Source organism: Annulohypoxylon maeteangense (assembly GCF_022496945.1).
Source record: "Annulohypoxylon maeteangense strain CBS 123835 unplaced genomic scaffold GGS22scaffold_4, whole genome shotgun sequence".
Lineage (NCBI taxonomy): Eukaryota > Fungi > Ascomycota > Sordariomycetes > Xylariales > Hypoxylaceae > Annulohypoxylon > Annulohypoxylon maeteangense.
In genome coordinates, this window is record NW_025953251.1 from 855,606 (window position 1) to 879,273 (window position 23,668).

The 23,668-nt window shown below is 48.3% G+C and overlaps 7 protein-coding genes across 7 annotated transcripts; 3 read left to right on the plus strand and 4 right to left on the minus strand.

The window, feature by feature from the left end:
- Positions 1-2,121: 2,121 nt before the first annotated feature.
- On the plus strand, positions 2,122-4,343 carry GGS22DRAFT_156733 (uncharacterized protein). Its single transcript, XM_047960408.1, has 4 exons — positions 2,122-2,470; positions 2,538-2,727; positions 2,807-2,897; positions 2,970-4,343. The coding sequence occupies exons 1-4, from the start codon at positions 2,390-2,392 to the stop codon at positions 3,751-3,753; spliced, it is 1,146 nt and encodes a 381-aa protein (XP_047821143.1). The 5' UTR covers positions 2,122-2,389; the 3' UTR covers positions 3,754-4,343.
- A 170-nt stretch (positions 4,344-4,513) lies between these two features.
- Positions 4,514-6,279, plus strand: GGS22DRAFT_156739 (uncharacterized protein). The gene has a single exon (XM_047960409.1). The coding sequence runs from the start codon at positions 4,741-4,743 to the stop codon at positions 5,806-5,808; it is 1,068 nt and encodes a 355-aa protein (XP_047821144.1). The 5' UTR covers positions 4,514-4,740; the 3' UTR covers positions 5,809-6,279.
- A 589-nt stretch (positions 6,280-6,868) lies between these two features.
- Positions 6,869-9,263, minus strand: GGS22DRAFT_107586 (WD40 repeat-like protein). The gene is made up of 3 exons (XM_047957851.1): positions 9,045-9,263; positions 8,725-8,840; positions 6,869-8,670 (listed from the first exon to the last, which is right to left on the minus strand). Exons 1-3 carry the CDS (start codon positions 9,118-9,120, stop codon positions 7,012-7,014), a joined length of 1,851 nt encoding a protein of 616 aa, XP_047821145.1. The 5' UTR covers positions 9,121-9,263; the 3' UTR covers positions 6,869-7,011.
- A 919-nt stretch (positions 9,264-10,182) lies between these two features.
- Positions 10,183-12,645, plus strand: GGS22DRAFT_107590 (MBOAT, membrane-bound O-acyltransferase family-domain-containing protein). Its single transcript, XM_047957852.1, has 5 exons — positions 10,183-10,354; positions 10,532-10,939; positions 10,995-11,035; positions 11,091-12,102; positions 12,156-12,645. The coding sequence occupies exons 2-5, from the start codon at positions 10,681-10,683 to the stop codon at positions 12,386-12,388; spliced, it is 1,545 nt and encodes a 514-aa protein (XP_047821146.1). The 5' UTR covers positions 10,183-10,354; positions 10,532-10,680; the 3' UTR covers positions 12,389-12,645.
- A 93-nt stretch (positions 12,646-12,738) lies between these two features.
- GGS22DRAFT_156743 (uncharacterized protein) lies at positions 12,739-15,102 on the minus strand. The gene has a single exon (XM_047960410.1). The coding sequence runs from the start codon at positions 14,784-14,786 to the stop codon at positions 12,894-12,896; it is 1,893 nt and encodes a 630-aa protein (XP_047821147.1). The 5' UTR covers positions 14,787-15,102; the 3' UTR covers positions 12,739-12,893.
- An 816-nt stretch (positions 15,103-15,918) lies between these two features.
- GGS22DRAFT_178487 (uncharacterized protein) lies at positions 15,919-18,113 on the minus strand (the record flags this gene model as incomplete). Its single annotated transcript, XM_047963584.1, has 3 exons — positions 15,919-16,138; positions 16,193-17,351; positions 17,432-18,113. 3 exons carry the CDS (start codon positions 18,111-18,113, stop codon positions 15,919-15,921), a joined length of 2,061 nt encoding a protein of 686 aa, XP_047821148.1.
- A 2,735-nt stretch (positions 18,114-20,848) lies between these two features.
- Positions 20,849-22,399, minus strand: GGS22DRAFT_156749 (EF-hand). Its single transcript, XM_047960411.1, has 3 exons — positions 22,177-22,399; positions 21,633-22,074; positions 20,849-21,570 (listed from the first exon to the last, which is right to left on the minus strand). Exons 1-3 carry the CDS (start codon positions 22,177-22,179, stop codon positions 21,152-21,154), a joined length of 864 nt encoding a protein of 287 aa, XP_047821149.1. The 5' UTR covers positions 22,180-22,399; the 3' UTR covers positions 20,849-21,151.
- Positions 22,400-23,668: the final 1,269 nt, after the last annotated feature.

A 23,668-nucleotide genomic window follows, 5' to 3' on the forward strand; every position in this document is an offset into this window, starting at 1 on the left:
AGCAAATGTTAGCTTGATAACATACACATGATCTACGCCCTGCATGGTAGGTACATACATACCTACTAGGCAGGTAGTAGCTGGAGCCTGGAGGGGTTGGTCATTAGGGTCCTTTGCTAGTTTTCCTGAATTGACGTTTTAGTTCCCGCTGTGGACTCACCAGAGAAATGCCGCGAATAGATCCATGGACGGCACCGGAGGACCTTTCCAGGGTTGTATCCATCATTTAGCGTCTCAACTTCAGATTATCAGATAAAGATCGAAGCCCTCGTCTATTTACTATGATTCTCTAAGTAAATTCAAAGGGTTGGTTTCGGGTGAGCGTGTCAGCAGCGAATTTAGACTTGAGTCAAATACTCTTCTTAAAGGCCGAGTCAGACTAACTCACCAACCTTTTTGAGAGTGCCCCCATCAGATTAGTAAGAGAAACATCTTTCATGGCAGTTCATCAATATTCATTGATTGGTCTAAACTCGATTTGAGGCTGCAGAAGATTAGTGACGAAGACATCGTGGGCTATTAAAGAACCTTGATGGACATACTTGTGACAATTATGTTTCAGGCGGTGTATGTAACCCCCACAGCCTTCCGGTTTGCGGCACTTTATATTATGTGCTGATCAACCAGGTGCTTTGTAGGCCAATTTTGTTTGCATCTTCTCATGTATCGAACATGTTTATTACCTAGGTACTCTGCAGCCTTGGTAAACAAGATAACTCCGCAAGGTTTCTAGGCTTCGACCACTTCGTGCTCGGCTCGTTGCATATAAGCAGACTTTGCCACTCCCAACAGCCACTACGCTCAAGGCATGGAGATATTTCTATGCTGAGTAATAAAAAGCATTATTCGTAGCATACTTCCTATTCGTTCAATCCGCACTGATAAGCTGCGTTGCTTCCTGTGAGTTGTCAGACCTTATCATTAGCGAATGAATCTTACAATTTGCACCCCCAAAAACCTAGGCCAAGACCTATTCAAAGGGGACGACGTACGTTGACGAACACCCTTCAAGGTGTCCAGTATAATATGTACCTAGGTAGGTACCTAGCTGCCTAGTAGCTTCCAACTTTAGACATCGAAGGCGAAGACGGCAACGGGACGTCGATTTAAGAATATTGTGACGTCAAGCCCCTAACTCTGATAGTTTATTCGGTCGCAACTTTTTGCAGTTCCAAGTTGGATGATGTAACACTCCTCCCTCTTCGAACAACTTCCGCACTCAAATCATCAAAGTTCATGTGCTTTGGAACTCCATAACGGTCTATTTAATTATGTCTTTGAGTAGCTCATACGACAACGATACTGGCTGATACACAACCTGTGGCCAATGATGCGAATAAGACGGTATTTATGTCAGCATCATCGAACTCAAAACGCTGATCGTTTAAATTTCGAGCCTGAGGCGAGCAGTCTTAGATTTGGTACATATGAACGTGGCAGCGTAGCTTAAGTCGATTAGCAGCTACTCTGGCTGTCTGGTAACCGGCAGTTCTGTGAATCGTAGGTGAGCGAAAGCGAAATAATCCCAGCGAAAGATAAACCCCCCGGATATGGACCCGGGCGCCTTCTTTAGGTACCGGGGATTTGTTAAAACCAAATGGCGCTGGCGGCTTGCTAGGATGATCCCGATGGTTAAAATTACAAACCCTCTTCCAAAAGACCTATCAATATCATAAGAAATGAAACTGAGCAATGTTTTAGATATCTTTCAACTCTTGGAGCAAATACTCATATTCCGTCCTCGCTCTCGCTCTCGTTCCCAAACCAGACATAACATTCTGTGGCTTGTTTAGGTACTGGCAAATGGGAGCCCTAGCGCAGCCCGATAATAGGGCTGACAAGGAACCACTTATCAAGATATCTGGAAATTCTTAATGGAGGTAGCTGAAATAACAACCCATAATTCGTTCAGGTCGTTTACCACTTACGGATCTATAAACCAGGTACCTTTGCTTGATTTGCTCAGATATCTGATATCCCCGCTCAGCTACCGCCTCTAGGATTCAACCTACAGCGGTTCGATGAGATTAGCTCACTGCCGAGACCGTCTAACGATCCAAAAATTGAACAGCGTTCTGCGTGCATGCGGCACAGCATCACTAATCCTATGAGGCCGTGCCAGCTCATTACTATGAGAATCAAAACCCAGCCGCGTACGCAAATAATCCATGATTCTTGGCATGCTTCGAAGGACAGGGACCGATACAAATAAAGAGCTGACGAAAAGTCAGATTCTTGGGCTTTAGGATGCCTCCAAGTCTCTTGGCTTCTTATATATCGCCAATCGAGTTCTCGCTTGGCAACTTGGCGACTCGGTTGTTCAGCCCTACGAATTATCCTCCAACCTTTGCCAAGTATCGCGACTTAAAGTCCGATAACTCTTATAATCATGGAAGCTTCTGAGCCTCTTGAAGTGCCGACACAATGTGAGAAGGTCGGCGAGGCCATGCCCGACATCGCGGGTTATGGAGTGAGTTCACCATATTTATCTGGGATCTTTGAATGCAATCAATTCTAATGCTTCTCAATCCACGTAGATTTTACTAGGCCTCAGCGTCCAAGCCTTAATCTCCCTAGCATTGTCTTTCTGGGTGTTCTTCCTAACGAAACTCGGCCGGCTTGATACGCAACACCCCGAGGGCACACCAGAACATGAGAGTGAGAAGAAACGACTCGGATTTGTGTCTGAGATTCTTATGGTCGGCAACGATTTGCAGATGATTACGGGTACGTGTATTACTCATCCATTTACATCACCATTATGTACATCCCGAAGGACAGTTTTTCGCTCATATTCAACGTAAAGGAGCCGCCCTCATTATTACGGCAATCTCAAGTGCCAATCATATCGATCTCTACCATCTCCACTTAGTTTTTGATACCGTCAGCTTCGTTGGGTAAGCTTTCTCTTCCCTCCTATTCTGGATAGCTTTGGGAACTAATCTACTCACATTTTGCCAAACTCGTAGTATTTCCAATGCTGCAGCTCTCATTTGCTGGACCTTCATGGGTGCTAAGACGCCAAAGAAGAAGCATCACCAGATCGTACCTTCTCACTGGACCGGTCGATTCCGTGTCTCTTATATGTTCGCAGTCTTATTTCTGGTAATGACCGTCTTTCTCGAGATCCGCCTTAACGGGTGGTCCCTTACTTCCGAGGAGCTCGGTCATTGTTATATAACGACAGGCATCACAAGTGCGAATGCAACTCACCCAGGTACCGACAAGGCATATGTGGCGATCATGGCGATATGGCTTCTTCTAGTTATGCTCGGTGCACTATTTTGCCCAGCAAGATTTGCGAAGCCGTTGTTGATTCTCAGCTTTCTCCAATTTCCAGTACATCTATACATGATGATCAAATTACGAACCGAAAACCAGGGGGCCCTAGAAAACCACGAGAACGAGAACGATTGGGACTTTGGGCAGACAACTGCCGTCATACTACTCGCTGTCGCTATCACTCAACTCATCCATCAGGCTGTGCGGTATCTCAAATTTGAAAGAGCTTTGAATAAGCACGGGGCTGAGTACGCGTTAGCTTACGACGCCAAGGAGCATGAGGAATATGGTGAAACTATAACGCCCTCGATTATGGAACAGGGTCTCAGAGGCCTCCGCGATGTACACCAGAACCTGAGCAAACGGAACTTAAGCGAAACTCGTCTTGATAGAAGTGGTACTGCTGAACAACAAGAAGAAAGTTATGAGTTGATGAGGAATCCTGAAGCCAGACCGCGAACTAGCCTATAACGGAACGATATCGTCGAGATCGTGACCTAGTCAAAAGGATGTCAGAGAGATGCCCCCCACGTTGTCAATGGAGTACGGTGCGTGAATTCAAGCGCTAGTGAAGTCGAGCGAAGATTCGGAGTTAGCTGTGATAGATAAAAGTAAATATGAGAGGTTTCAATATTATTTAGTCGAGAGTCTGATACGGAAGATGTCGGTATATTTCGGATACAGATAGAAGGTACCTCTACGGGTTGACAGTCGTTGGCGGAACTATACTAAAATCTTCATTTCTTGCTAGTTATCTCTTCAATAATACCATATAAATATTCCGACGTACATAAGGATCTGAGTCATAAAGTCATATTATTCTTCATTATTGAGAGGGATCATTTGATTCATCAACACGCGGATGGATATTAGGACAATAGTTGAGTCGGTTGACGTCATAATTCAAGAATGAGTAACAAGGGGCTTATGACCAAAGCGAGGAAGGGCATGGGAATTTGCGTATGGGAATTTCAAAACAGGCATAACCAGTACCTGCCATGTATTTTGCCATGTGATAGGGGAAAGATCTAACTTTGGTCTTAGGGCTGAGAGTGGGTGGGCTATAACGATTAAGGTTGACAAGTGCCACGAGGACGGGTTCGATGAAAATAAACCGTTGGTCTGTGCACACGACGTACCTTACAGCACACCAAGCCCCTAACCCAATTCTAGTATATCGATAGGGACCCCTCTATTTCGGTGTATCTAGTACCTCCACTCCATCGAGGCTGAAAAATCTCAAAAACTTCCGAAGATCTCATTCCAAGACATCTGCTGCACGCCTCACCACCACGAGGGCGTCCGCAATACACCCCTCGTGAGCCTCATATTGCTCATATACCTGCGCCTGACTTCTTCACTGCCATTCTCCCTCTTATCTCCCTTATTCTTTCGCCTTTCATATAAAACCCGTCAAACGCAAGTAGCTCTCTAAGAGAGCCCCCTCTTTAGTTGACAATGTCAAAAACTACTTTCGCAGTCATAGCAGCGGCAAGCGCAGGTGCCGGAGCCGCCATAACAACCGCAATGTATTCATTAAGATCATCATCAGAACGAAGAATCGACACTTCTCCCATATCCACAACTTCAACAAGTTTCTCGACAGGAGCATCAGCACCAATTCCGATCCCAGCCAAACAGATATTCCCGCCCCCGAACCAAACAGGAGGCCCGCCCAACCCATACTCGACATCAGCACCAGCAGCCCTAGGCCCGGTCGACCCATCCGGGCTCTTCGAATACGGGTTCCCAGGACCCATAGCCGACATCGCAACACGACAAGCCCTAGTCTCCTCCTTCGACCGCCGCCTACGCAACCCCCACTGGGTCGCCGAGCACATAACACCCGCATCCCTAGCCCAACGCGGCGGCGACCGAAAACACAGCGTCTTCCTAGAAGACGACGGAGTGCCCGACAAGTTCCGGGCGAAGTTAAAGGACTACTTCCGATCAGGCTACGACCGAGGCCACCAAGTGCCCGCTGCGGACGCAAAATGGGGCCAGGCCGCGATGGACGAGACCTTCTACCTGACGAACATGTGTCCGCAAGTAGGCGAGGGCTTCAACCGGGACTACTGGGCGCACTTCGAGGACTTCTGCCGCAACCTGACGGGCCGGTATCCCAGCGTGCGGATCGTGACGGGGCCCTTATACCTCCCGAAGCGCGACCCAAGCGATAACAAGTGGTACGTGCGATACGAAGTCATCGGCAACCCGCCGAACGTCGCCGTGCCGACGCACTTCTACAAGGTCATATTCGCGGAAGACGGTGCCGTCGGCGGGAACGTGGCGATCGGCGCCTTCGTGCTGCCCAACGCGCCGATTCCTAACGACAAGCCCATCACCGACTTCGAGGTCCCCGTCGAGGCCGTCGAGCGCGCCAGCGGCCTCGAGTTCGCTACGAAGCTGCCTGCTCAGCGGCGAAAGAGGCTGTGCTCTGATACCACGTGCGCGTTGGTGATTAAGGAGTACGCCGATAGGCAGAAGGCGTTCGCGAAGCCGGGGTCGGCTGTTGCGAAGCGCTAGTCAACTTACCTACCCACATACATACCTACATATTCCTCATGGTCATCATTACCGTCACGAATTATGAGGTCCTCTCGCAACGTTCGAAGAAACGAGGCCTATGATGTACATACATACCTACGGATAGAAGCTTAGCTGGATAATTAAATAAGAAAAAAATTCAACCGGGATACACAGTACGGACTCATACTCATACACGGCTTTTTGCATTGCATTTTTATGTTCCCCTCGCGGGGACATGGCGAATCTTGTTTATGGCTCGTTTTGATATTCGAGAACTAATTTACCTATACCTACCTACACATCTTCATCTACATCAAGCTCATTTGCTGAATCATGTATAAGTACTTGTTGTTTTTACTAGCATTAGCATACGGAGGTAAAGGCGGGTTGAGACAGGGGATTGCATTGGAGCTTAGGTAGTCTAGCATAACATAACATAACATAGCATTTAACTATAATATTTTGGTACCCATACGTGTTCCAACCCGTACATTAGAAAAGTACGATAATGATTAGTTGAAAGTATCACTTGAAAACTGCGTAGTGCTTTGGAAGTTGCATAATTCATTGGTACCTATCTAATTGTAGATAGCTTCAGACAAGTTATTCCTAACAGCGCCTTCAACGCCGTTACTCTTTCATGTACAATGATGTGTGGGTATCAGCTCTTATGACCAAAGAGTATCGTCCATCTCATCGTACATCGCTCTGTTTGTCTGAAATATGAAGCAAAGTTGCATATCTACAATTCCATCAATCGGCCCCTGGCTCTGGCAAAAATTGCCCGCTGTATCAACTTCGACCGCTTCAGGTCTAATCATTAAACAATCACATAGGTCGGCTTTACCAATAAAGCGGTGCGTCCAACCTATGACGCTTTCCAGAGGGAGTTTCTACCCAGCCCAACACAGGTAGAGGGTCGGGTCTCGAGCACGCAGCTCGCTGAAGTTTGCTTATTCGTCTGCCATTAGCCAGAGCGCGGTCTGTCGCACTTAGGCCAGGAATTCCTGAGCAACTTGGACTGATAGAGTCCTTCTGTTTCATAGTAGTTGAGGGACATCCTGCTCTACCGGGACTAGCAAGTCCCGCATGTCCAGAGTGTCCTGGGTATCCTAAGTTTGTCCCGCAAGAGACAAGGGTAGACGAAACTGGCGCGTTCGTGTATTGATGAGGTGAAAGGGGAATAGGACTCGAAGGGTACTAGCGGACGCGAGTGTAGTTTCCCCTCTTCTGTTCCATCCGTAGACTCTCTTCCTGACTAGGAAGAGGCGCGCGTCTCCGTCCGCCGTTGCTACCGTCCGCCTGCATGTCGACACCTCCCGATGCAAAGACAGGAGGTGGAGGCGGTATGAAGCCCGGGGGAGCCGCAAAGTTGGGAGGCGGGATAAAACCAGGTGGTAACATACCCGGTAGCATACCCGGAGGGGGAGGGGGAGGCAGGCCAGCCTTCTGCATGAGCTCTGCGATTTTAGCAAAGTCAGCTGGGTTAGTAGGATCCAAACCACCAGGTAGTGGAAGCGGCGGAGCCCCGCCAGCGCCAGGAATCGGGAACGGTAGAGGTGGAGCTGTAACCGATGTAGAAGCAGAACTAACTCCGGGAATAGGAGGCGGTGGTAGAATTCCGTTGACAGGCAAAGAGAGGCCGGGAAGACCTGGAAACACGGATGTTGGTTGTTTGAGGGGCATCTTCTGATCGACCAAACCTTCCATCTCATCTTCAAGTTCCTGCTCTTCCTCCTCTTGGCGTTGACGACGACCACCGCGTCGATCCCAGGTTCCTTGAGCTTCGGCAGCTGCTTCACCAATGTGATATCTATCTTGAAAGATATCTGTCTCACCAGGTCTACCGCGGGACCAAAATCTCGTAATACGGTCGTTCGAGCCGGATGCTAGAATATGGCCGAGGGGGTGCCAATCAAGAGACCAGATCGCAAAATCGTGAGCGAAAGGAACCTTATGCGTCGGGTATATGGACTGTGCCGGCGCTGTCAATGGATCCGGGCTTTCGTAGACGGCTGTACTGATGGCCTGGCCGGCTGGCATATTAGGCTCGTCTAATAGATAGTGGAATAAAGATCCTTCGCTACCTCCGGTACTGAGTAGGTTTGAATGGATCGGATGCCAAGCAAGGGTCGAAATATCCTTTTCGTGGCCTCGGAGAAGGCAGATATCTCGCATCATTCGAATATCGAAGATCCTTGCTGTCTGGTCTCGCGCTGAAGTTGCAAGACACCAACCCATAACGCGTTCGAAGGAGGTTTTTGTAATGGTGTTCTTATGGCCGTGGAGGGTAGTGAGACATCGTTGAGTTCGGGGGTCCCAGAGTTTGACCAGATGATCCTTAGATCCCGAAACTATCAAACCTTTCGTGGGATGCCAGTCACAGCTCTTTGCATCCCAGCCATGACCTTGGAGTGTCGATTCAGAAACACCTCCAGCAAAGTCAAAAATCTTCAACGAGGAATCGTCCGATGCTGTGACAAACTTGGAATCATTAGGACTAAATGCGAGATCTCGGATGGGGTCAGTATGACCCTGTATCACCTGAACGTTGTTGAAGTTGGGTTGCCAGTATTTGATGATACCGTCATGATCAGCTGAAATCAACCAATCGTCGCTGTGAGAATATGCTAAAGCACGGATGGCAACGTCATGCGCTTGCATAATGGTCTCGAAGTTGAAGCCGGTACCATTCCATAGCGTGAATTCACCGCTGCTTGATGCGGTAAGCAGTCGACGTCCTTCGGGCGTCCATCGCACAACATTCACTGGGTGCTTTATCTTGTTGAGAGATGAATGGAGGTGCTTGGTAGGGACAGAGTCAGCTGGACTGGTAACTCTTGCAAGGGGAGGTAGCATCTAGTCATAAGTTAGTACTTTCTGGCGTAGGAAATCATGGAACGTAGCACTTACGTCGATAATGTAACTAGCACTAGGACGTTCAGCCTCGCCCTTGAATGTTCCCTTAAAACGGGGTTCGCGATTGCGCATCCAGTGCGCAAGTGTGGAGCCATAATCAGTGACGGGACCTATAGGCAAATATTAGTATGTGAGTATGTACAATATGAAGAGGCGAGAATGGGAATGAGACGATAGGTCATCGAAGAAATGTTGAGTAGATGGATTGAAAACATGATGTAAACGCGACAACATGTTACAATTACGAAATACTCAGGCAAGAATACCCGGTCTCAAAGATACATAGGAATTAGACAATAAAATGAGATACTCACGTCGACCTCTAGCTCTTACAAAGCCAGAATCGTGTCCACCTTGGGCGGCATGATCGCCGCGTGGCTCGTAGGACATGTCGATTTATTTACCGTAATCGCATTCAAGAAGGCGAATTGTGGAGAGATGATTTCAAATGTTGTGTTAAGAAGTTGGTGAGGAGGGAATGATATCGTTTGGTTGAATTGTAGTGATTGGGTGAAGGTGAATTGAGGAAAGCTACAAACGCGAAGTCAATTGATGTCTGCAAATAATTAAGGCAGGGTTATGTAGAACTGCTGCAGGGAACTTAGCTTCAATTGCTATGTACTTTGTACTTTGTACTACTGCTACTGTATTACCAATGACAGGCTGCGGCTGATGCTAGTTGAGCCACACGACCCACTTTATCTTTTTCAGATACTGGTGGGGTGCCCGTAGTGATCTGCTTAAGCCTTAGATAGACATGAACCCCTAGGTCCGGCTTCGATGGCGTTTTCGGCTCCTACGATAACCTTGCAAGATGCATTTTTTAAATCACCCAGCTGGACCCATCTCACTATCATTCGACCGAAGCGAAATTCTCGTAGCCAAGCGTTTCTTCACATGTTAATTGACGTTACATCAATGCTGCTGCTCCTAGTTCCTTGCCTCTCGGTCGATTTTTCTTTTTTTCTTTCAATGTTCCACTTCCCGTTTAACGTATTATGCCTAGCTAATGGTCCTTTGTCGGTTACCCGAAATAAAGAATGGTTCAGCTCTATCGAATGCCTAAGTTTCGTCCTAGTTACAAGAAACCTCGCCATCGAAAGTTACATGGAAACATTTATAACTATATGAAAAGATGTAAAAAAGAATATTCGACATGATCGAGCCTACCTGATAGTAGCCGCGTCTTTGGACCCACTAATCAATGGCTCTTCCAATGCGCCAGAGGGGAAGGAAGCTTCCATTGTCCCCACCTACTTCTCGATCGACAGGGTCTGATGCAATAATGGCGATACTTATTGCTGCAGTTTTATCTGTGAAGACTCAAATAGGCTTAAGGTTAAGCCAAGGGAGAACCCGAGGTTTACAGTTTTGCGTTTATTAACGGGATAACGTCTTGCCTCTAATCAAACTTCTTACAACTTCCAAGTTCCTCCATCTTCTTACATATCGCTGGTGCTTGTAGCATTCCAATTGATCTGATCGACAACACCTAAGCCTCCACACCAATCACCAATCACTTACAGCCGCATAGGAGGAACACTGACAACAGTCTCCTATCTCGGATATCTAGGATGTATGGATGCGAGAGTGCTATCTCTTCCTATTACAGATATTGATATATGTATGTGTTACTCTTCTCTTCGTCAGACCCAATTCACAATACGAGAGTCTACCAAGTCTATGTCTTAGCTACCCTCTCCTTTGGCAGCTGAAGGATTGCGCCTGTGCCGAGTGGCGTTGTGAGCTTGAGATTGTGGAAAAAAGTGCAATTTGTGGAACTATCGCTAATACTTGCAAGGTTATTGATTCCCGATATAATTCGTTCCTAACCGTCGCCGTTCTCTATTTCCCCTCGAAGGCCCTCGAAGATCCTCCTATACACCCTAGCTATCAAATTACATTGCCAACGCCAACGCCAACACAACTGTTCGAGTTTATAAATTCGCCATGGATTCGGCTACTGCCACGAGCGTGGAAACGGATACGGGGACAGCTCCGCTTCGACGGGTCGGCGCCGCGAGCGGGACTAATGGTAACGCCACGGTCTCGAATGGGGAAACAAACAGGGAGAAAAAGACATTTGCGTTCAAAAAGTATAGGCATGTGACTGCGGTCCACTCCGAATCGAGACCTTCCACCCTAAGCCATGACGCGAGAGCCCCTCCTAGCTTTCTAGGGTTTAGGAACCTGATGGTTATCGTACTTGGTACAACTCCTTGGTCCCCTTATGACGAATGTCGGGGTATACTGATACTTTCTAGTGGTGGGAAATCTGCGATTGGTGATCGAGAACATGCAAAAGGTTGGTTTGCACCAAAAATCTCAAGCCGGTCGGATATAAACTTACACGCACATAGTATGGTAACCTAATATGTCTAACGTGCCACGACTTCCGGCGGAAAGATATCATTCTTGGCTTCCTACTATATATACTAGTACCTTGCCATCTATTTATCGCATATTCGTTCGAATGGTACGCTGCCAAGCAGGCACGCATCTCGCTCGATCAATATGTTAGCAAAGGAGGATCATCGAGCCCGACAGAAGACCAGCAAGCCAAATTTGAGTCTAAATGGAGGAGTATCCGTAGGGCTCATCTTTTCAACGCGACTCTGGCTCTAGCTATCCACAGTTGGGTCGTCTACTTCCATATATTCCACCCTTTGATCGGAACTATCACAGAGCTTCATGTTATCATCGTTTACATGAAGGTTGTATCGTACGCTCTCACAAATAGAGATTTGCGACACGCGTACCTGCACCCAGTTAAAGGCGAATTGGCTCTGTTGCCTGAGCTATACACTCAGTGCCCATATCCCGAGAATATCACTATGGACAATTTGGTTTACTTCTGGTGGGCGCCAACGCTGGTATACCAGCCGGTGTATCCTCGATCGGAGAATATCAGATGGTTATTTGTCTTGAAGAGACTTGGCGAAGTTGTTTGCCTGAGCGTCTTCATATGGTTTTGCAGTGCGCAATATGCTGCTCCGGTCCTATGGAATTCGCTGGACAAGATCGACCATTTGGATCTAATTTCGATTGTCGAACGACTCCTAAAGCTTTCTACCATCTCGCTTATCATCTGGTTGGCAGGTTTCTTTGCCCTGTTCCAGTCAGCTCTGAACGCATTGGCCGAGGTCATGCGGTTTGGCGACCGTGCCTTCTATGACGACTGGTGGAACTCAGCTGGGCTAGGGGACTATTGGCGATTATGGAACAAACCTGTCTACCAATTCATGAAGAGGCACATCTTCTCGCCTCTAATAGGTAGGGGTTGGAGTATGAGGTTGGCTAGCATTGCTGTATTTTTCGTCTCAGCCGTGTTGCACGAGCTGCTTGTTGGAATACCCACTAAAAATATCATTGGTAGGTACTCGCTATTTCCGCGATTTCGAGACATTAAACTAACTAGATGATAGGTGTTGCATTTATGGGAATGCTCGTTCAGATCCCGCTAATCTGGGTCACTCGGGTCTTCGAGAGAATGCAGGGACCCAATGGTAGGCTCATCGGAAACTGCATCTTTTGGGTCTCCTTCACAGTCCTCGGACAGCCCTTCGCTGCGTTGGTGTATTTTTACGCCTGGCAAGCTAAATACGGTTCCGTAGCTAAGAAGATGGCGTCCAACCAATCGACAGTAGCCTTTGGTTAAGCAATACTCAAAATAAACAGGATACGAATTATGCGGTTTGGGAATCGAAAAGGAGGGAAAGGTGTTTCTGAGTCGTTTTCATTAATTGCCCTCCTGGATACCCGAAACGGTGTCTCGGGGGAGCCGGTTCGTAATATCGATAAAGCATAGATGAGCAATCTTGAGAGTAAACGATTACTCGAGCGGCCTCTAATAATAGTCATGTTTCTCTACTTCATATAACTACCTAGATATGTATAATGTACATGGCATCAGAACATTTATAGTGATAATTATCATATTTTCAACCAAGACATCCATATGTGACATACATTAGGTAGTTATTTGCTTTGATATTGTTTTCATTTCGCTATCCCATGCACTATATATACAAACAGTATTATTACACATGATTCAACCATGCTTCCCGCTTTCCATCCCCTTTCCCCATACCTTACCCCCATCCCTATTCCCTTTCTTTGACACTACTATACCTTCCTCTCCTTATTCCCGCAATTTCCCAATATCACATACTCGACGACCGACTCCTACTAGCAAACCTCCCACCCCTACCACTCGCGATCCCAATGCCCAAACTAGCAACAAGCAAAGCGCCGTTGAACCCAGCCATCATGTAGAAAGGAGCGCCGGGCGACACGGCGTCGAACATGTATCCGCCGAGCTTAGTCAGCAGCAAGATAGCGGCGCCGCCGCACCACGAATACACGCCGGCGATGGAGCCTTTAAGCTGGACGCGGGAAGCCGGCTCTGATTTTGCTCTTAAGGTGCTACTGCTGCCATCCGGGCCTAGAAGAGCATCCGTCTCAGCACCCCCACTCTCTTCCTCCTCGTCGATACCGACGGCGGGTGCGTCGACGGCCAGGACGCCGCGTCCGAGAGACCCGAGACTACACACAATAGCTCCGATCTGGCTAACGCCAATGAGCACGGCGACCAAGAAAACGGCGGGTCCGCCACCGCGGCCGTCGACGTCCTTGTACTCGGGGCTCTGCAGCTTCGGGAAGGCGATGTACCCGGCCATACCCAGCAGCGCGGCGATGACGAGCGAGTAATCGATGCCAGCGCCCCTACGGCTAGCATAGCCAAACAGCGGGGCGCAGAGGAGAGCAGCGAGCTGAGCGACGCCGGTTAGGATAGAGGCTAGGACGTAGGCGGCGCGACACTCCTTTTTGAGCTCGGGAGAGGGGTCGTTCGGCGAGCCGCGACAGAAGCCGTTGCCGATGAAGAAGGCGTTGACGTACAGCGGGACGAAGAGGGAGATAGCGACCGTGCTAGCGCGCGCGACGAACCCGCCTAGATAGCCGAGCGCGATGTGCGGATCTGTGGCGCCGAGGCGGAGGGAGGAGAGGAGAAGGCGGTGATAGGGGAGCGGTCTCCTAGTTGGGGTTAGTGCTGACGATGACGACGGACCGGCGGAGTCGGCGTTGGGGGTGGGATTGGTGGCGTTTTGCGGCTTGCGTAGGTTGAGGAGCATACGCCACCCTTTCCCTTCCTCGCCTTTGAGCCCGCGGAGACCGAAGAACACGAAGATGGATACGGCGAGCGCGACGGTGCCTACGACGTAGAAGCTGTGCGCGATGGCCTGTGCGGGTGTGATGCCTTCTTTCCTTGAGAACTGAGCCGGCAGAGGGAGGAAGAGGATCAAGGCGACTAAAGCTCCGCAGCCAGTGAACAAGCCGACGTATCCGGCTAAAGCGGACGGTCTACGGCCGCTACCCTCGACGCTGCCGTATGCGTCCGAGGAGTCATCTGAGATGTAACTACTACCTCCCGTATCACTTCGATTGCGCTGTGTGAACCGTTCCGGAGTAATCGTAGCCTCGCTCTCCAAGCTCAAAGCCACGCTATCCCTAGCTTGGTGACCCGACTTACGACTAGAGGCCGCACTCCTCACGCTCCTACTCTCTCCATTCCCATTTTCATTCCCCAGTACCTCGTCCTCCCCATCGCTCGTCTCCCTATTATCATCCGTAAGCACAGGCAAGATAGCCGTAACCATAGTCGCCGAAGCCGTAGCCCCGAGCGCGAACGCGATCCTGGCGAACACCAAGCTAGGGTAGACGTTTCGGGCCTGGACGAAGCAGAACAAGCTAATGCCGATGATCGCGTAGCCCAGCACTGCGACCCATCGGACGCCCAGACGGTCGCTGACCAAGCCCCAGGCCGGACACGCCACCAGGGCGACGACCTCATCCACAAATCCTAGTGTGCCGACGATGTCGCCGACCCCTGTCTTGACGCCCAGGAGGTCCGTGATCACGAACGAGACGGCCGAGTTGAGGAACACCAGGAACGAGATGCTGAAGAGCGCGATGCCGAGGAGGTACGTGGCAGCCTGTGTCGGCGTGGCCGTCGGGCTGAAAGGCAGGAAGCGCGTGAGGAATCGGGAGCGCGCCATAGTTATTTTTGGGGGGTGATTCGTAACTGCGCGCCGGTCTACGGAGGGATCGGACAGTTCGGACTTTGGTCGTCGAAGGTAGAATCCGTTTCGTAGATCCGTTTACTATATAATCTGCTTAAGAAAGAAAGAAACGAATGAGGTCACATCTTTCGTCGACGTCAGCAGTTGGAAAGATATTGGCTGGCAGATTCCAGCTTCGGGTTGGTTGAAGTTGGTTGAAGTGGGTAGGTAGGTTCAATAATCCCCAACTTGGGAGATTGATAAGATGTAATTATGTAGTTGGCTTAAAATGGTAACACCCAACCCATCTATGGTATGGATCCTATTTTAGTCCCGGAAGCCGGACCTTCTTTAAACTTTGGCTCGGTTACCGGCCGCAGGGATAGGCCACGCTTAACTCGACCTTGATGGTATCACATACATCACATTAATCAGGTACCCCTTCCTATTTAGGTATCTTCCATGGAAATAAGATTTATGAGTGGAAGTTAATCGACTCTACTGCATCGAATTATGCATTGAAACGTATCTCGACTCATGCATAAAAACTCGTACAATAAGCATTATCTCGTTACAACATAAACCAATCTGAACAACAGAAAGTGATATACACCAGAGAAAGGAGGAAAGAGAAATGCTAATAGGTGGACGTATCGCCTAAAACGAAGCGAACGGGTTTCATGCATGTCATTGAGCTGTCTAACATAATTAGTCCTCTTTTGGGAGCACATATCCTTGCTCATTTCCTATACGGTCGTTATGTCGCCATTCTCCAAGGCAGACAGACCTCCACGCAAATGACTTTCAATGATCCTAACGCCGGGTGATGAACTGTCTATCCCCAAATTCCGATTCTTTACAGGATCCCATTCGTGATGCCTGACGACCTTGCAATAACAGCGCACATATACAACACGAGGAGTGTTGTAGCCAATTCCACCGGGAGGAACACGAACGAGCCAGCTATCGCCATCAAGGACCACCGAAATTGTGAAATCCTTTTCTCTAAGCCTGCCTCGTACGAAGACTTCCGCGCAGATTGATTCCAAGCCGATCGCTCATCTTCAGAATTGGCGTCTTGATCGATGTCAGAATCGCCGCTGAAAATTTCCGATTCAGACTCGGATTGTCAACCCGTGAAGTGGAAACCGCCCGGATATCCCTGCGGGCGTGATCGGCCACCAAAACCACCGCCGCCGAAGCCTTGGCCGCCAAAGGATGCGCCGCCGTTCATCATGCTGAATAGGATCTCCGGGTCGATGCCGCCAGCCATTCCGCCTCCCATGCCACCGCCGAACATATCGGAGGGATCTATCAGATCCTCGCCACTGTCATATCGAGCTCGTTTTCTGTGATTTATCCGTTAGTATAAGCAGTGTTAGGTATCATATATCAATACATACTGAGGGTCGCTCAATGTCTCGTAGGCTTCGCCGATGTCCTTGAATCGTTCAGCGGCAGCCTCGTCGCCGGGGTTCTTGTCCGGGTGGTGAATGATAGCAAGCTTGCGGTAAGCTTTCTTGATGCCATTCTCGTCGGCACTCTTGTCGACGTTAAGGATCTTATAGTAATCCTTGCGTTGGCTCTTCTTAAGTTCCAATTCCGCTCGGCGGATCTCTTTAGGGATACTGCGATCTTCTGGATCTAGTTCTTGAATAGCCTTCCACTCACGAACGCAGTCCTCCCATTTATCGGCTTGACCCAATGCATTAGCCTTGGTCTTCCTGGCCTTGACGTAAGTAGAATCAAGGGAAATAGCTCTTTCACAGTCAGCAATCGCCTCAGTGAATTGCTTTAGCTTAAGTCGACATAAAGCTCGGTTTTGGTAGAGCTTCGAGTTCGTGCCTCGGTTCGTAGGATCTACTTCCAGGGCAGCAGAGTACTTGTTAAATGCAGCATCCCATCTGCCGGCTTTGTAATCCGCATTGCCCTCCTCCTTCATTCGGTCTAATTTCTGGACCGTTCGAAGCCATTTAATGGCATCCTTGAAGTCGGGATCACAGCTCAATGCACTACGGAAATGCTGGATGGCCTTGTCGTTCTCGCCCTGAGCATACAAAGCACGACCACGCAATACCAATGCTTCCGGATCCTGGTTGTTAAGTCTGAGAAGTCCCATGGCTACATTCTGCGCCTCTCCAAAGGAGTTAGCGCCTCCCATTTTAAGATAAGCGTTGCCGCGCATCAACTGCCATTTTCGAGGCTTCACAGCTCCACCAAGTAGCTTCTCAGCCTGGTCTAACGCATGTAGAACCATAGAACCACTAGTACCACGGTCAAGAGCGTCCTGGGCAGCCTTGACATGATGCATCATCTCCCTAGCAGCGGCCATATCCTTGGCGGAAGCGGCCGGACGAATGCGATCAAAGGTCGTTAACGCCTCTTCGGGACGTCCAAGACTTGTGTAGATACGAGCTAGACGCAAAAGAAATTTGGCGTTGTTAGGGTCCAAATCCACAGCGCGAGTGCAGTCATCCAAAGCAGATTCATATCGACCATCAGACATGTAAGCGGCAGCACGGTTGCTAAGATAGGTAGGCTCGTTGGGCATAAGTTGAATAGCTATTGAACATTAGTTTTTCTTCTTTTCTTTTACTCTTTTCCATAAATATTTGCAACTGTCAAAATTTGCAGTGACATACCACTAGTGTACTCGGCAATGGCTCGAGCATAATCTCTCTGCTTGAAGAATCTATTGCCATCGCCTTTGTGAGCTTCGGCTAACTCAGCATCATTGGGCACCGGGCTAGAAGGGTTAGATCGATGAGGTGGAGGCGCTGGACCCTGCGGCTCCTCGGTTGCGCCATTCTTTACTCCATTGGTCTTGGGAGTGGCGGTGACCTTGGGAGACTTGACAGGTACGGTGAAAGAAGATTGCGGTTGTACGGGGGGTGGTGAGGAAGGAGTTGCGGTCGGTGTATCTTTGTCCACGTCCATCTTGTCAAGCGACGTGCGGTTCATGTTAAATTGAGCAGATAAGCGTTTGATCTCGTCCGGGTGCAAATTGAGAGGGTGAGTGTTCGTGTCAATTTTACTCCGTCTTGAGGAAGACTGGCCTTGATCGGTCGAATGCCTCGCGTAAGAGCGAGAACTTCGGGATTTAGGCTGCTCCCGCTGAGCAGGCGATGCGGGGCGGGAGGGCTTTTTTGTTGGAGATTTGGACGATGACGAAGTAGAAGATTTAACAGGCGAGGTTTGTTCGGAACGAGGGATTTGCGGTTGCACTTTTTCTTGGTGATGGTGGGGGCCGGCGGTGTTAGAATCGGTGTTGTCGCCTGCTGTCGTCTTCTTGGGGGATTTTTTATTAACGAATAGGCCCTTCATTTGGAAAGTGGAATGCAAGTTTTCGGCTTTAGTCAAGCGTGGTTAAGTGCCCAGTGGTACGTAGTCTCCGACTTCTAAAAAGTTCCCACTCCTCTATTATTACCTAAGACAAGGCAATTAATAGTTCCTTCCGCCTCAAACGCTGCCTTCGACAGCCTTCTGCTAGATGCTGGATCCTGGTCGCCTCTAGTGGGACAGAAAAAAATTGTGTTAGTTAAGTAACCCAAGAAACGAGACGAAAAATATCTAGTGTTTGACCGAATTTAATCCCAATTGAGCGAGAGAGGTCAACTCAATGTAGGACAATAGACGTTATATGTTTATATGCAGAAAAAGGATGAAAGAATTGGTCGGTTATTTGCGTGGCGTATTCATCCCCCCTACGCATCCGAATGTCTAGTAAAGTGCTGGTGCTGGATTAGGCGATACCACTTACACTGTAATCCTGACTTATGACAGACCGCCGTACCAATCTTGCCTTTGGATAACCAACAATCTTTGAGCGGGTCGCAGGCTGCAAAGAAGAAATAGGGTATTGTCGATTCCCCTCTCCTTTCCAATCTTTTTTCCTCAATCGTATTGGTGGAGAAAAAAAAAACTTGACCTTTGTAGACAGAAAAACGCAGGTCGGCGGCGACTAGGACGGCCCCTGATAGCGATAGCTTTTCGAGGTAGGACTAGGGGATAGCCGAAGCTGTGAAGCGCAGTAAGTGGTAAAAGAAGGTTTGAGGGTTCGTGAGGTATGAGAGGAACGGTCGGACTAAATGTTTTTTTAGGACAGGAATTGTGAAAGATGACAACAAGAAGTTACGATTTATCAGCCCGTCAAGAAACTTTGCATTTACGGGACAGCACTGCACGGCACGCACAGCCAACATGCACTAAAGCAGATAGTGATGTGCTCCAGGGCTGTTCCTGTTGAGTTGAGAATAAATCGTTAGGCTGGGATTTGAAATTTGTGAAATTTTGGGGAACCCCCCAGAAAAGAAAAAAAGGCGGAAGTCCCGAGTACTTGGTCAGCTAGCGGGTTCCATGCACTGGCCAAAAGTCGTGTATACATCCTACATGTCACTAGTACCTGGTAAAAGCTAGGCCTATCCATTAGCCAGCAGTTACCATCCAGTTCCAGCCCCCCACTGACGCATACTACCACATACTGCATGTAGTAACTTTTACCACTATCACTACTCACCAGTGACCACCAGACTGTCAACACTACTATAATTCTACCCAATATCCATTCATGTTGATTAAACTCAAGGAGGTTGAATGCTCGGTTCGCCAATAGCCAGGTCGAAGGCATGATTTTGTTTACAATTATTTAGCGTCTGTAACGTAAGTATGGGGTTTTGAATGGTCATATATCTCCGGTACGCTTGTCCAGGTAGTATTCTATCAGGCCAATCCCGTCGTCACACTCGCAATAGGAGAGGCTGAACCACACCAATTTGGAACTGTTGTACTTAGGACAGCGCTCACTGCGGCAACACATTGACACACCCTCTACAACCCTATCTCAACCTTCTATCCTGCCAGCCTACCTCCTCTTGTCTCCTCTACCTCCAGTCCTTCATGATATGAATCTCATCAAACATCAAATTGATCATCATATGTATATCCCGAGGTCGCTAGTACTATACGCGGAGTACTGGATCCTGAAAAGCCGAGATGAGAAGATGGACAGGGGTCACAAGGATCGTTCCGAGGAGCGGCAGGAGGACCCTGTAGACTAGACATCATATCCACCAATACCCACTCTCCCACCTTCCTCCAGCCAATGGATTGCCTCTGTCTTCCACCGATTCTCGAAGCTTCTATGGGGAAGGTACAAATCTGATGTAAGAGACTGCGGTATCCAGGCGCTTGGGCCAAGCGGGAAGATGCATTTAGATGATGTAAGTCCTCTGTCGAGAGTGATTGATTTGCCAAGCCGCCAAGTTGTGATTGTAACCGCGTATAATTCCTATTGTTCCCACAGCGGGCGAAGTGGATGATGAAGTGGATTTGTTTCAACTCCAGCTCCAGCTCTTTGACTGTAATAATTATCAGATTATGGTTATGGTTATCAACATGGGATGCCTAGAAGCACATGGCTCACATGGCTCACCGATTGACTCGTCACCTATATTGGATTATCTGTTATTGATGATCGTCTTATTCGGTAGTTACGAATAGTCCCCGATATTCACATGTTTTCAACGGCGGACCGGCGGAACAGAAAGTAAACGGTTTACTTTAATTGTTGAGGCCAATCACAGTTCAAGAATTAGCCTCAAAGCTGGTTCAGAGTTTGATTGATAAGGTTTAACGCAGCTTGTGCTACAACCGTATAATAGCAAACCACATTAAGTAATCGAAGGGTAAGTTTGTGGCAACGTCGGTCCTTGATATTGACGAGAAGTGATGATTTTCATTCTTATATTGTTTGCTTAGTAGCCTATGTATCACCTCCTTTTTGAAGACGTCGACATCCATGGATGCGAATGTGTCATACCTACCAATCGTCTTACACAAATGATAATGCATTTGAGGCTATAGTCATCCAAAGCACACTGGGCAAACACTCTGCCATTTCTATAAATCTTAGATGGCAGGATGGATCGATACTATAGTGAGTCTAATCTCAACTCTCAGTCTTTGGTAATAACCCGATGGTTATACAGTGTCATAAAGTATATAGATAAGTATTTCAGAAATAGCAAACGTGGCCGATACAATCAGACTCGTATTCCATATAACTCTAATAGACCATATTGTTGGTCATTGTATATTAAGTACCTAGTTCAGCCACCATCGATGTTGAGACTGTTGCTTGGAATTCTAAGGAGACCTATCGGCAACATACTAGGTAAATATCTTAATCCCTGCAATACGAAGAATTTCGTATCGATCCGGGTTGGTACCAATGGCAATAACCCATAATCATATTTGACCACTCAAACTCCTCAGCACCATGCCCATCCAAGGCACGTGTTCGTAAACCTCCGACGAATACAAAATTCCACATACATCATACAAGGACCTTCACCGATACGGCCTCAACCCTCGGAACTCTCGTGGGAAGTAGGTTCTGACGATCCGTTTCCGCCTACGATGGAATTCACGAACTCCTGGTACCTGAAAACCTCACCGCGTTTGCCCAGTCCGCCAGCCATGCTGTTCTTGCTAAAAGCCCTTCTACCACTAAACCCAACCATGATCTTGTCAACCTCCAACGGCGTCAGAGCCCTCTCTCCTGGCTCCGGCGCTGTGTGCAGCAGCGCATCTCGTAGCTCGTTAAGGTCTACTTGACCGCTATCGTCATCGTCGAAGGCGGAAAAGGCCGATAGGAGTTCCGCGCTTGGCGACATCGCGGCCAATGTCGAAGCTATCGAATTGAGGAATACGGCAAGAGTCGTGGTCTGCGGTCCTCCAGGCGGGAAGAACTGTGATATGTCGGATGGGCTAGAGGGTAGTCCTGTAAGTTGACATATGTGAGTATTGGCGTTCAATGGCTCGATTGTGAGCTGTGGAACATACCTAGCTGGTTGAGCATATCTGCGACGTCTTCCCTATTCACGGCCCCATCACTATCTCTATCCAAGATTTGAAACCCATCCCTTAGAACGCGGACCTGCGCTGGTTGTAATTGCGAGAGGGCATTCCCTTGCAATGGTGCTTGTGGACGTGACGATGATAGATGCACCGGTGAAGCGAGAGGGTGGGGAGGTGGCATCTCGCTCGTCTTGACGTATCTACGCGGAGTATGACTGTCTGTGTTGCTCGTAGGTGACTCTACTGTGGCAGTAAATTTAGAAGGGGTATGCAAATTCCCAACTTTTGTCGATGTCTTCGTCGGTGTCTGGGTCGGCGTCGTATATCTAGGCGTCGAGGGGGACGAAGGGGACTCCGGTCTGCGGAAAGGAGAACTTCGAGGAGAGCCGTAACCTAAAGGTGATGGCTTATAACCCGCTGGCATGGCCTGGATCATGTAAGCATTTGTTTCAGTCAATCGTATCTCGAAAGGAGAGATGATCGATGCATGGAGCTCCGCTGGTAAGTGGATTCATTACTCATAACTAACCATTGTCGCGTCACGGGAGTTAATTCCCAGGACCGTGTCACAGGTTTTATCGATAACAAGTAAACAAGATACGTAGAAAGATGGTGCTTTTTAAAAAGTGTAATGTTGTTGGTGATAGCGGGCAAAATACGCCACCTCCGGAATTGAGCTCGAATTTGATCGTTAGTGTGTCGCAAAAGAGAATGTCAGATTCGTATCGTATTGAATTCCAAGATGGCCTAGGCGCGATGTTCTGTATCGCAACCCCGAAATCACTGTATGGGTTCGCACGGAAGCGTTGCGGAGCAACCATACACCCACTTACTAAATTCGGCAGAATGATGTCACCGAACACTCTCACGTGCACACATCCATAGTTTTCAGAAAGATCGAACACAATTTTTGATCAGAAATATATTTTGTGTAAATTCACAGTAATCAATTACTTACACACTTTCAAAATGTCGATACTAGCACTAGCTAATAACTCCTCCCCGTGCCCTCGATTAGCCAGTGCTAGTACTACTTGCGGGAAAAGTGCAATGATATTTATTCATTTATTTCGCAAAAACGTTGAAAAATTGGTTCTTCTGAACCTTTCCCTGGGATTATTAGGGCTGATATACATATATCTCAGTTCCACCATCGTCTCGCAGTTGGAATTCCGGTTGTCGTTCAGTCCTATCAGATCACCCAATTATGACTTCGCTTCGTCTAGTATCTTATTACCATCTAATTACTTGATACCATTTTGACAAACCCCAATCTGAAGCCACATAAATAGCCATTCGATATTAAAGCCCAGTCGTTCAGGCCAGAGTGGCCATTTGTAAGTCAATACCAGACTAGTGACAGCCATGGCGTAGTATAAATCCTAAAATTTCTCTCTCGAATCACGTACATTGCGTCGAGGATACTGAATTAGGTGTCATTTCTTCACTTCCTAAAAAGGGAATTCGACGTCTCGAAGTGAAGAAATAGATTGAGTTAAAGACGAATTGCACGGATGATCCTTGACTTCGATAGCTTCAAATAAGGTTTATGGCCATCCGTGGCTTGCGCCATGTGTTGAACAGGAAGCGGTTTATCATACCATCGATGTCGTACAGACATAACCTTGGAAGGACGTATGAACTGTCGGTAAAACAGGACCCGCCTCCCCGCTTCCCTTTGGTCGATCGGGCTGCGATGAATGGATTTGATTTGGTGGTTGTGGTAGCAGGATTAGTCGCAGCAGGGAGGTGGGGGTTCAAAAAGGAAAGCGCGTTAGAGGGCATCAGAGCCTGAGAGGCGCTAATAGAACACTAAAAGGGATAGCCCCTAGCATCCTAGACCCCTAAATAGCGCCCTAAAGCCTCTAGCCGAGCTAAATCATTGGCTGTACAACAAGAAACAGGGGTCTTCAGAGCAAGGGTCTAAATTTGATACGAAACTCTCTTTCGCTTCCATTCGTCTCGCTGGTCTCCGGTACCTTTTTTTCTCTCCCCCAATCTTGAAGTTGAACCCCCCCTTG

What these genes read in the sequence shown, in the direction of transcription:
- GGS22DRAFT_156733 (XM_047960408.1), top strand. Translation starts at nt 2,390, where the DNA reads ATGGAAGCTTCTGAGCCTCTTGAAGTGCCGACACAATGTGAGAAGGTC. An exon ending in CCGACATCGCGGGTTATGGA is followed by an intron (nt 2,471 to 2,537) that starts GTGAGTTCACCA and finishes CAATCCACGTAG; the next exon opens with ATTTTACTAGGCCTCAGCGT. An exon ending in GATACCGTCAGCTTCGTTGG is followed by an intron (nt 2,898 to 2,969) that starts GTAAGCTTTCTC and finishes CCAAACTCGTAG; the next exon opens with TATTTCCAATGCTGCAGCTC.
- GGS22DRAFT_156739 (XM_047960409.1), top strand. Translation starts at nt 4,741, where the DNA reads ATGTCAAAAACTACTTTCGCAGTCATAGCAGCGGCAAGCGCAGGTGCC.
- GGS22DRAFT_107586 (XM_047957851.1), bottom strand. Translation starts at nt 9,120, where the DNA reads ATGTCCTACGAGCCACGCGGCGATCATGCCGCCCAAGGTGGACACGAT. An exon ending in TGTAAGAGCTAGAGGTCGAC is followed by an intron (nt 8,841 to 9,044) that starts GTGAGTATCTCA and finishes ATTTGCCTATAG; the next exon opens with GTCCCGTCACTGATTATGGC. An exon ending in GTGCTAGTTACATTATCGAC is followed by an intron (nt 8,671 to 8,724) that starts GTAAGTGCTACG and finishes ACTTATGACTAG; the next exon opens with ATGCTACCTCCCCTTGCAAG.
- GGS22DRAFT_107590 (XM_047957852.1), top strand. Translation starts at nt 10,681, where the DNA reads ATGGATTCGGCTACTGCCACGAGCGTGGAAACGGATACGGGGACAGCT. An exon ending in CCTGATGGTTATCGTACTTG is followed by an intron (nt 10,940 to 10,994) that starts GTACAACTCCTT and finishes GATACTTTCTAG; the next exon opens with TGGTGGGAAATCTGCGATTG. An exon ending in TGATCGAGAACATGCAAAAG is followed by an intron (nt 11,036 to 11,090) that starts GTTGGTTTGCAC and finishes ACACGCACATAG; the next exon opens with TATGGTAACCTAATATGTCT.
- GGS22DRAFT_156743 (XM_047960410.1), bottom strand. Translation starts at nt 14,786, where the DNA reads ATGGCGCGCTCCCGATTCCTCACGCGCTTCCTGCCTTTCAGCCCGACG.
- GGS22DRAFT_156749 (XM_047960411.1), bottom strand. An exon ending in AGATATGCTCAACCAGCTAG is followed by an intron (nt 21,571 to 21,632) that starts GTATGTTCCACA and finishes GTCAACTTACAG; the next exon opens with GACTACCCTCTAGCCCATCC.